Source organism: Hypanus sabinus, chromosome 2, assembly GCF_030144855.1.
Source record: "Hypanus sabinus isolate sHypSab1 chromosome 2, sHypSab1.hap1, whole genome shotgun sequence".
NCBI lineage: Eukaryota > Metazoa > Chordata > Chondrichthyes > Myliobatiformes > Dasyatidae > Hypanus > Hypanus sabinus.
In genome coordinates this window covers 87,421,122-87,433,107 of record NC_082707.1, presented here as the reverse complement: position 1 = coordinate 87,433,107, position 11,986 = coordinate 87,421,122, and the positions used below count along the sequence as shown (strand labels likewise).

At 40.5% G+C, this 11,986-nt stretch overlaps 1 protein-coding gene across 21 annotated transcripts in view; it reads left to right on the top strand.

Moving 5' to 3' along the window:
* The window catches only part of ilkap (integrin-linked kinase-associated serine/threonine phosphatase), a 51,975-nt gene that overhangs the window by 1,473 nt on the left and 38,516 nt on the right, over positions 1-11,986 (top strand). For 2 of the 21 annotated variants that reach the window (XM_059949812.1, XM_059949805.1), the window contains exons 2-7: positions 261-325; positions 1,202-1,280; positions 1,762-1,911; positions 4,295-4,417; positions 10,307-10,424; positions 10,826-10,932. In XM_059949812.1, coding sequence (XP_059805795.1) covers positions 261-325; positions 1,202-1,280; positions 1,762-1,911; positions 4,295-4,417; positions 10,307-10,424; positions 10,826-10,932 — 642 coding nt within the window. Of the gene's footprint in view, positions 1-260; positions 330-1,201; positions 1,281-1,761; positions 1,912-4,294; positions 4,418-5,165; positions 5,249-10,306; positions 10,425-10,825; positions 10,933-11,986 lie in introns of all 21 variants that reach the window. The other 19 variants (XM_059949855.1, XM_059949844.1, XM_059949883.1 and 16 more) reach the window with 15 other exon arrangements.

Below are 11,986 nucleotides of genomic sequence, written 5' to 3'. Positions count from 1 at the left end.
AAGGTATAATCAATGGCGAGTGCCAAGAGTCCAGCCTCCACCCCATCTTGAACATCGGGTGCCTGGAACCTGACCCCCACCAAAATGTGATCATTATAGTGAGATCAGTACAAACTGCTGCTCTGTGAAATCTGTCAGAAATAGTCGGGCAGCTTGGAGCAAGTTATTCCTCGTGGACCAAACCTGCCAGTGATTTGGGTGAAGAGAACAGAAGGTGCAGAAAAGGCAATTAATGTGTTTATTCTCTTTTGATCATTTAGGAGGAGATGCTCAGAAATCAAAGCCATCACTTTTCAATAACCTGACAGACACAAGGAACCCAGACGTAGGTAAACACACAGCTGGAGTATAACATTGTAGCTTTTGCTGCTGTGTCATGCATGTATGTGGTATACCTGCTGTTAATTTGACTTTATTGTTGAGCTTTGTACTAACTTGTAGCTTTTCCACCCATTCGTCTATTTGGAAATTTTATTTTAAAAGACAGTGCTTTTTGGTTTTGCCAGTTTTGAAAACACAGTTAATCACTATGGATTGAACAGCTTTAATAAGAGGGCAGCTGTGTTGCTGTGGAACTAGAGATGCATGCAGGTAGGACTGTTAAGAATACTAGATCTCCTTCCCTCAAAGACTTCAGCAAATTGGTCAGATTTTTATAAGAAGGAAATACCTTCATTTTTAATGCAATTCAGAATTCTAAATTGGGAATTGAACTTGCAATATTAGTCCAAGATGCTTTGTTACTGCAGCAGCTCACCCATAGTGCCTTTAGAAATGGCAGAGAAAATCTTTGTATGTGGAGTTTTGAGGCAGGTTGGTATTGGAATTTTACTTGCTGATCCATCACCATCCTCTCATTTTGAGTGCAATTTAGCTCTCTCGACTGATTTTAGTGAAATTCTTTTTGGTTATTTGAACATATTGTCTTGTTAGCAATTGATCTTGTGGAATAAAGTCAAATGGCTCACTTTCCAATGAGTTTCACAGCACAGATTTTCATTGCATCACTGTGAGGTTCTTGGCTTCCTTTACATGACATCATATTACACCTGCTCAACACTCATCAAATGCTGGAGGAACTCAGCAGGTCAGGCAGCATCTGTGGAGAGGAATAAATAGTCAACATTTCAGGCTGAGATCCTTAATCAGGACTACTTCATGGTCTCGGCTGGAAATGTCATCTGTCTTTTTCTCTCCATAGGTGCTGTCTGATCTCCTAAGTTCCTCCAGCATGTGTGTGTTGCCCAGGATTTCCAGCATCTACAGAGTCTCTTGTGTTTGTATGATACCTTTTTATTTATAGATGGAAATAGAGATATATAAGGGTTTTGTAATCCTGCTAAATTTTCTGTGGACCTTGGGATCCAAATTTAAAGAAAAATTAATATCCCTTTGAGAGGATGATTTTTGAGCAGTTGTTTTAAGCATAATTCATTGCTTGGCCCATTGCTCATCGCTCCCATTGTGCAGCAGACATATCAAGTCATTTCACCTTTACTTCTAATAGAGAGTTACCATGTGATTACAACACCACTCATTCTGTATTTCAAAGAAAAAAAGAAAAATTCTCCCGTCTCTAGACTGTCCCAGGAAAAGTTTAACATTGTGATGTAATTTCAATTATGTGATACAGAGTTGCTTCAGAGCAGGACCGTGATGGGAACAGCTTGAAGTGATTAATCATATACTTACTGTGCATTAAGGCTCCTACTACTAATCTTTACCTCCCTCCCCCTCATCCCCACACTCTGCTTTCCACAGGGAACTTCCCAGTGGCCCAGCATTTTAATTCCGATTCCTATTCCTGTGCAGACGTGTTGCTCCATGCTCACCTCTTGTGCCAAGATGAGGCCACCCTCAGGGTGGAGGAGCAAGACCTTATATTCCATCTGGGTAGCCTCCAGCCTAATGGTATGAATATCTATTTCTCCTACTGGTTTTAAAAAAAAAAACAATTTTCCCCTCTTGCTCTATTCCCCAATCTGGTCAATTATCTTTTCTCACCTGCCTCTGATCTCCCCCTGGATCCCCTCCTCTTTCCCTTTCTCTTACGGTCCACTCTCCTCTCCTATCGGATTCCTTCATCTCCAGCCCTTCACCTTTCCAACCCACTGGCTTTACCTATCGCCTTCCAGCTATCCTTCCTCCTCCCCCCACCTCTGCCACCTTTTTATTCGGGTGTCTTCCCCCTTCCTTTCCAGTCCTGAAGAAGGATTTCGGCCCAAAATGTTGACTGCTTGTTAATTTCCATGGATGCTGCCTGATCTGAGTTCCTCCATCATTTTGTGTATGTTGCTTGATATTTATTGTGAACTATGTTAGTTTAACGTAGATGTAACGCCTCACACCCTCCCCAATAGTGTATAGTAGATAACCCAGGAAAGATGCTGGCATATGGTACATTGGTGGGTGCTATGGCTACACCATCGAAAAAGGAAGAAAATGCAGCATTCCAGTACACAGGATAACATGGATTACACTGGACAGTAATTTTTTCTCAGAAGTGTTACTTCCCCAGAATTTTGTTTTGGTTGTGATAGACCACTTGAAGCTGAACACATGTAAAATCAGACTACGTGCAGCATGTTGAAATTTGGAGAAACAAGAAATTAACTTATTAAGTACAATGCATTTAATTCCATAACAGTGCTGATGCTTTGCAAGTTCAACTAAGTTAAAAAAAATTTTGTTGATGGTTTTAATTTTTACTCAATGTCTGAGCCTTCCCACTTAAGCGTCTAACAATAATCAGCCAGCTTTGATACTGTTTCTCCATGACCGCAATGTCCTGGTGAAACCCACTGTACTCATCACTAAGATTCGCAGGGAAGAAATTAATGAAATTTACCCTCCAATAATAGTGGTCACCAAAATGCGTCTGCTTTGATACTTTTGAGCTCTGTTGGCCACTGAAGTGGACAATAGTGTGGTATGTAGATTATACTGTACTTTGTTCCTTTACTGACTTAGGGAAGTGTCAATAGAAAGCCTGGAATAAAAGCAGAAAATGCTTCACTCAGCAAATTAGACTGCATTGATGGAGAAGGATAGAATTAATATTTCGGGTCAATGAATGTCATCTGATGAAAAGACATTGACCTGAAACATTTCTCCATCTACATCTACTGCCTGACCTGCTTAGTATCTTCTACCTAAATCTGAATCTGACTCTGTTCTGCTCTCTTTTCTGATTTCCAGTCTTGATTTGCAGTTGTTTACTCCTGTAAAGGAAGTATGAAACCATCAGTTTTTAAAAAAAAAGGATTGTTGAAGAAAAATTCAGCATTTCCTAGAGCCCTCACAGAGTAGAAACTGCAGGAGTTAATGTGGTATGATGAACTGTCTGAAATAGCATGTTTCAAAAGTTAAACAGACATCTGTAATTCATTCCTGTAAAATGCCAAATGGCATGTTGTCCAGAATAGGCAAGTCTGCAATTGACATGGACATTTTAACCTGCTTTTTGAGTTGCTGCTCAGAAGCTTCTGAAAAGATTTCATCTACTTTGAAATTCTTTGTGTAATCATTTTTTTAAGTATTGGATTTTAAAAATTATTTTATGTACAGCTATTTTCCCCATACAGCAGTATGATGAGTAACCAATTGATCCTTTTTGATTACATTAAATAAACGAGATACTTTGGATTGAGTGCCAGAAGCACGTTCTGTTTACTGGAAAAGTCTTATGGAATCAATTGACATCCACCTGAAGCAAGAATCTAAAGGAACAATCTGTCTCTTCTCACTAGTGCTCCCAAAATGTTAACCTTGATTGCAGGTCGAGTTCAGGAAGGGGTGCACGCCCAAAGGATAAATCTGAGACAAGTGCAAGCTCACTAAGAAAATGTTGGGAATGGATACTTGCATATCTATATCACCAACTTATTAATGAAGATTTGCCACAAGTCTAACTCAACCACCTGTATCTACAAAAAGATTTCAGGATTGTGTTTGCAATTTATTGTTCAAGGCAACAGGAGTATTATCACGTCACAGACCCGAGTCAACATGATGTACTGCTTTTCAGGGGTAATTTAGTGGCTCTTCTGCAGCCAAGCAGAAGAATCCTATCCTGAGTATTTGGTTTGTATGTCAAAGACATTTGTGTCACAAGATGAAAGCTCTGAGAGACACACACTGGTACTTTGATAAGTTTGTCAGTCAGCAAGATAAAACATGTTAGAAAGGAAATATATGCTTGCAGGAAAATTGCAGGGTGAATAGAAGCTGCTAATGATCTAATAATTATTTTGTGCTTTTATCTTAATTGCTCTCTTGTTCTTTCACCCATCAGCAGCTTCTGTTTCTGACCTGTTTGGAGAGCTTCCAGAAACCCAGAATGACTTGAAGGCAGAGAAACGTAAGTGGTCAAACCAGAATGGGTCCCAGGAACACGAGGAGAAGAAGCCCTGTAAAGGTAATTTAAACAAATGGGTAAAACAAGAGAAAATGGTCCACGTATAAAAGAAGAACGTGGGGAATAGTGAGGAGACTAGAAAGACACGAGGGTATAAGCATATAACGTAAAAATACATGTCATCTTTAAGCATATAAAATGAAGTACTTGGAGGGGATAGCTGTCTAGGTGGAAGGGATAAGGTTATGACTGAAACCAAGGATTTTGGTGGTGTAAAATAAATATGTTCTTTCAGCATTCATTAATGATTGTGTACTTGAGAAATGGTTAGAGATAACCTTGGAAAAGAATTTCTTCATGTGATTTGAGTAAATAATTATTGCTAAAGTATTCAGCTGTGGATGGATTTGATCTTGACCCCTCCTCAAGTTTGCTCTCTAGCACTTTCTAATAAGAATGTAATCTGGCTATTTACCCTTCTTTTACCTTTTAATCCAAGAAGTGTTGAAGCTAGCTGCTACTTGTAACTAAACATCTGAGCTCTCTCCTTGAATTTTCTGTACTCTGAAAGATGTAAATTACATAAGAAACTTACTTAATGTTAGCATTTTGAATGTAGATAGATAACTGTGCAGAACTATACGTACAGCAGCATGCAGAAGTCTGGGCAGCCTTGATCAAAATTTCTGTTACTGTCAATAGCTAAGCCAAGTAAAAGATGACCTGATTTCCAAAAGGAACAAAGTTAAAGATGACACATTTCTTTAATATTTAAGCAAGGTTACTTTTTTATTTCCATCTTTTACAGTTTCAAAATAACAAAAAAGGAGAAGGGTCCGAAGCAAAAGTTTGGGCACCCTGCATGGTCGGTACTTAGTAACACCCCCTTTGGCAAGTATCACAGCTTGTAAACGTTTTCTGTAGCCAGCTAAGAGAGTCTTTCAATTCTTGTTTGGGGGATTTTTGCCCATTCTTCCTTGCAAAAGTTCTGTGAGATTCTTGGGCAATCTTGCATGCACTACTCTTGAGGTCTATCCACAGATTTTCGATGATGTTTAGGTCGGCAGACCGTCAGGGCCATGGCAAAACCCTCAGCTTGCGCGTCTTGAGGTAGTCCATTGTGGATTTTGAGGTGTGTTTAGGATCATTATTCTGTTGTAGAAGCCATCCTCTTTTCATCTTCAGCTCTTCTTTTTTTACAGACGGTGAGATGTTTGCTTCCAGAATTTGCTGGTATTTAATTGAATTCATTCTTCCCTCTACCAGTGAAATGCTCCCCATGCCACTGGCTGCAACACAAGCCCAAAGCATGATTGACACACCCATATGCTTAACAGTTGGAGAGGTGTTCTTTTCATGAAATTCTGTATCCTTTTTTCTCCAAACATACCTTTGCTCATTGCAGCTGAGAAGTTCTACTTTAACTTCATCAGTCCACAGGACTTGTTTCCAAATTGCATCAGGCTGGTTTAGATGTTCCTTTGCAAACTTCTGATGCTGAATTTTGTGGTGAGGACACAGGAAAGGTTTTTTTCTGATGACTCTTCCATGAAGGTCATACTTGTGCAGGTGTCGCTGCACAGTAGAACAGTGCACCACCACTCCAGAGTCGGCTAAATCTTCCTGAAGGTCTTTTGCAGTCAAATGGGCATTTTGATTTGCCTTTCTAGCAATCTTATGAGCAGTTCTCTCAGAAGGTTTTCTTGCTTGACCTCCACCATTCTGGTTAACTGCCATTTCTTAATTACGTTATGAACTGAGGAAACGGCTATCTGAAAATGCTTTGCTATCTTCTTATAGCCTTCTCCAGCTTTGTGGGCATCATTTATTTAATTTTCAGAGTGTTGAGCAGCTGCTTAGAGAAGCCCATGGCTGCTGATTCTTGGGACAAGGTTTGAGGAGTCAGGGTATTTATAAAGCTTTGAAAATTACATCACCTGGCTTTTCCTAACGATGACTGTGAACAAGACATAGCCCTAACAAGCTATTTAAGTTATCTGAGAGCTGAAATCTCTTGGGATGCCCAAACTTTTGCATGGTGCTCCTTTCCTTTTTTCCACTAAAATTGTACAAAACAAAAATAATAAACTAATCTTGCTTAAAATGTTGAAAAGAAAGTTTCGTCTTCTATCTTTCCTTTCGGTTAGTCCTGACGAAGGGTCTCGGCCCGAAACGTCAACAGTGCTTCTCCCTATAGATGCTGCCTGGCCTGCTGTGTTTCACCAGCATTTTGTGTGTGTTGTTGTTTCATCTTAACTTATGACTTTTGGAGATCAGTTCACCTTCTACTCACTTAACTATTCACAGTAACAGAAATTTTAACTGGGGTGCCCAACCTTTTGCATGCCACTGTATGTGTAGAATAGGAATACATCCAATGGGCAGAACTGTCTTGAACTATGTTTTAAGTGGCAGGGATATGTCTTTAACAATGTGTTAACACAGAAGATGGCCAATTATCACTTTCATCATGTGATGGGGGATTTGATGAGGTTTGATTAATATGAGTATTTATGAGTATTACCTTACCCGTGTAAATATAATGGCATGGAATCTGAATATTCCATATTAAGGGCTACTTACGATTGCTTTAAATACAAGTGGGTCTTTCACTTCGAATTTTTTTTTTGAAGAATGGTTATTTGTATTAACAACCTGCTTCTTACTATTTCATGACTTGTGAAGAAACTGCACCAGTGCCTCTACCTTCCAGGAGGCTATAGACTTTTGACATGTCCCCTTTGAGCCTCACCATTCTTTATCAGTGCACCATAGAAAGCATCCTATCTGGATGTATCAGAGTTTGCTATGGAATCTATTCTGCCTGGGACTGCAAGAAGGTGCAGACAGTTATGGGTGTAGCTCAGCACATTATGGAAACCAGCCTCCTCTCCATGCACTCTGTCTATACTTCTCATTGCCTCAGTAAAACAGCCAATTTAATCCACTCACCCTGGACATTCTTCCCTTCCTCCCATAGGAGAAGAGATACAAAAGCATGTACCATCAGGGTTGAACACAACTTTTTCCCTGCTGTGACTATTGAGTGGGCCACTAGCATGATAAGATGGACTTGGCCTCACCATCTACCTCTTTATGACCTTGTACCTTATTGTCTGCCTGTACTGCACTTTCTCTGCAACACCTTATTCTGACTTGTCCTATTTTGACTACCTCAAATCACTAATGTAACAAAATGATCCATACAGATGGTATGCAGAATGAAACAAAATAACCCGTTCCTATTCAACCTCCAAGATGAGGCCACCCTCAAATTGGAGGAACAACACCTTGTTTTCCATCTGGGGACCCTCCAACTTGACGGCATGAATATCAATTTCTCCTACTGGTTTAAAAAAATTCCACCCCCCCCCCCTCCACCTTCCCTTTCCTTTATTCCCCACTCTGACCTTTTACCTCTTCTTACCTGTCTAACACTTACCCCTGGGTGCCCTCCTCCTTTCCTTTCTCCTGTGGTCCACTCTCCTCTCCTATCAGAATCCTTTCTCTCTGGCCCTTGACTTTTCCCACCCACCTGGCTTCAACTATCATCTCCCAGTTGCCTCTCCCTCCCACCCCCACCATTTTATTCTGGCATTTTCCTCGTTCTCAATCCTGAAGAAGAGTCTCGGCCCAAAATGTTGACTGTTTATTCATTTCCATAGCTGCTGCCTGACCTGCTGTGTTCCTTCAGCATTTTGTGTATGTTCCCCTGGATTTCCAGCATCTGCAGACTTTCTCATGTTTATGCAAAACAAATCTTTCTCACTGTATGTTTGTACAGTGACAATAAACCATTTTTCCTTTTTCATTCAGACAGGAATGTTTTTTTCAATCAGTTTAAATCCTAGTGCCTGCCTTTTGTTTCGTAGTAGTCTGGTGGAAAATTGTAGACATGATCTTCATTACATCCTGGATGTGTAGATGATAAATTACATCCTGGATGTGTAGATGATAGTTGGGAGAGTGGCAGCCATCACCAAAATGGTGTCAGCGGGAGACAGCGGGGAAAAAGATGTTTGGCATGCTGACTTCAGTCAGGGATTGAGTGTAGGAATTGAGATGTCAAGCTGCAGTTGTACAAGACTTGAAGAAGCTGCACCTGGTATAGTGTGTATTCTTTTGGTTACTGTATTATGGGAAAGACATCATTAACTGGAAAGATTGCAAAGCAGATGTACTAGAATGTTAGAGTAATAGAAAAATACAGCACAGAAACAGGCCCTTTGGCCCAACTATTTGCTCTGAACCATTTAAACTGCCTACTCCCATCAACTGCATCTGGACCATAGCCCTCATACCCCTACCATCCATGTACCTATCCAAACTCTCTTAAACGTTGAAATTGAGTACATGTGCTGGCAGCTTGCTCCACACTCTAATGACCCTTTTGAGTGAAGAGGTTTCCCCTACTGTTCCTCTTAAACTTTTTGCCTTTCTCTCTTGACCCCTAGTTGCTGGGACTTGAGGGCCTGTGTTATAGGAAAAATGAAATGTAGGAGACTGGGTGGTGACCTTATACAGGCATATAAATTCATTGGGGGAGGTGGAGGAACACAGATAATGGTGATTGAACAATCTTTTACCCCAGGGAAAGGATATCAAAAACTTGAAGGCATGGATTTAAGGTGAGAAAAGAAAACTTTAATAAAGGCCTGAAAGAAGCATCTTCATGCAAAGTGTGGTGTGTCTGTGAAATGAGTTGCCAGAGAAAGTGGTTGAGACAATAACATTTGAAAGATATTTGGACAGGCACCTGTTTAGGAAATGTTTAGGGGGACATGGGCCAAACACAGGTAAATGTGGGACTATTTATCTTGCATGGATGCGTTGGGCTAGGGGCCTGTTTCTGTGCTGTATCACTCTATGAGACTATGACTAATAATTTGGTGAACCGTACGTCACCTACAGCCATTATTGATCATAGACTCAAATGGTTGTTTATTATCAGAGAATGTATACATTATACAACCTGAAATACTTATCTTCACATGTACCCATGGAAAAAACAGAACATCAAAAGAAAAACATTAGAACCATAAAGCCCCCTCTCCTCGCGCAATCATCAAGCGTCAACCTCCTCTCCTCCCTCACCCCTGCCCATTTCAGCAAAAAAACGTCAGCATTCACCTCCCACCAAGTAACAGGAAAGCACCCAAGGAGAGACCATGATCTGCAGTCAACAAAAATTGTTGTTTACCCAACAATTCACCATGCCACGGGCTCTCCCTCTCACTAACAAAGCATAGAGATATCACCCGTTTTCACAGCGAAAGGGGAGACTGACAGTTGATGTTATGATATTACAGTATGCTATATCACTTTTCCAAACATATGCCACAGTAAAATCCTGATGTCCCATTGACACCAACGCCTCAGTCCGTAACACTGGCCCGAAATCAGTCATCCACGGGCTACCTCCCAGAGGCTCCATCTTCCAAGCCATGCTTAGAGAATGTCGGAAAACGATCACCCGACAAACTCAAGGAACGGGAACTCACCTGCCGTTAAAAGAAAAAAATGCAGTTTAAGTGCCACGTACAGATCAGGACCTCAGTGGAACCCCACCACCTTGAAAACAATAAAAAAGAGACATTAAAAAGAGGATTTAAGTTGTTTTCTGCAGATGAGCTCAACGAGGCAGCCACTTGGGGCCATTTCAACTCCACCCAATAGAGCAGCCTCTATTGTATTGTGTGTGAATAAGAGGCTACATTGGAACAATGTGATTGAAATATGACAAGGTATTATAAAGTCTTTTTTCACCTTGTATTCTTATTGAATATTGTCCCACCAGTTTTAAAGGCTTTCGGGTGAGAAAGAGAGAGAAAACTATAGGAGGAAGGGAGATATAACTTCCTTGTTTCATATGCAGGGGATCTTTTATGAAGTTATAATAAGCAGATCAGCCCTGTAGTATTTTGCTGAAAGTTCCTCTGTTTTCTTTAGGATTTGTGACCTTAAAAGGTTATGCTGCGGAGAGAAAAGGTGAGCGAGAAGAAATGCAGGATGCACATGTTATAATCAACAATTTCACAACAAGTTTTACACAGCTACCTTCAGAAGTGTAAGTATTAAAATGCTCAGAAGACAAAAAACTCTGATATGTCTTGCATTGACATACTTTAACTTGGTTGGTAATTTAGAAGACCCCTTTCTGTGCATTATGCAACCTCTGCTTGGTTAGAGGTGAACAAGAAGAATGTGTCCTAGGCCTCAATTTATATTCTGTTTCAGCTCCACATGCCTCAATTCCTTGCAGTTAATCGATCTACCACTTTTTGAATCACCAGTTGTGATCCAGTCTCCATCACGCGCAAGGCATAGAACTCCAGAGATCCTCCATCCTCTCTAACAAGAAATACCTATGCACAAGTGTAGTGACTATCCTTGCAGGTGATGTGAATAACACATTTGCCCTTTCTCATGAGTTCATCTGCAGTTTTTCCTTCTTGGTCTCTGGTTTAGATCTCGATTGTCATACTTTGCTGTCTTCGATGGCCATGGTGGCATACAAGCATCCAAGTATGCAGCGCAGAATCTTCACCTTAATCTCACCAGGAGTTTTCCCAAAGGTAACTATACAGCCACGAGAAGCTGAAATCTAGTCCATAATCTGAAATCCATAGAATTTCCAAGTTCAGTAAATGAACTGTTGTCTAGTTATTGAACTAGTAACCGTGGTTCATTTCTGGAGGTTCTGGTCCTAGAGGAGTGAGAATTATTCTTGAAGGTATTCAGCTCCTACAGGGATTTTTTTTTGTATTGGAGTCAATAGTAACTGACTTTTTTTCCCCCACTACATATAGTATACAATGAAAGACTGCATTCAATTATAACCTGTTATTATTTCGGGTATTCACTCACAGAGTGATACTCACACTGATTTTTTTTGTTAAACTCAGAATGAGTTCTGGAAATTGTAATCCTTTGTTCTTCAATCAATGGTGAAACTGTAATCTTCTCTAGTCTTCACAAGCAATTAGACCATAAGGTAAAGGAGAGAATTAGGCCATTTGGCCCAAAAAGTCTGCTTAGCCATTTCATCATGGCTGCTCCATTCTTCCTCTCAGCCCCAATCTCCTGCGTTCTCCCCATAGCCTTTCATGTCCTCACTAATGAAGAATCTATCCACCTCTGCCTTAAATATTCGTAAAGACTTTGGCCTTCACAACTGCCTGTGGCAACAAATTCCACACATTTACCCCTCTCTGATGAAAGAAATATCTCCTTATCTGCATTCTAAAAGAAAGCCCCTCTATTCGGAGGCTGTGTCCTTTGGTCCTAGGCCTCCCACCATAGGAAACTTCCTCTCCACATGCACTCTATCAAGACCTTTTACCATTTGATAGGTTTCAAATAGATAACCCCTCATTCTTCTGAATTCTAGTGAATGCAAGCCCAGAGCCATCAAACACTCTTCATATGACAAGCTGTTCAATCCTGGTATCATTTTCATGAACCTCCTTTGAACCCTCTCTATTGTCAGCTCATGCTTTCTAAGATAAGAGGCCCAAACCTGCTCATAATACTCTAAGTGAGGTTTCGTTTGATATTTTGGGTTGTGTTCTGCAAAACTTTGTGGATGTCACTCCAGAGCATTAACATTGGCATCAATCGACCTGACCT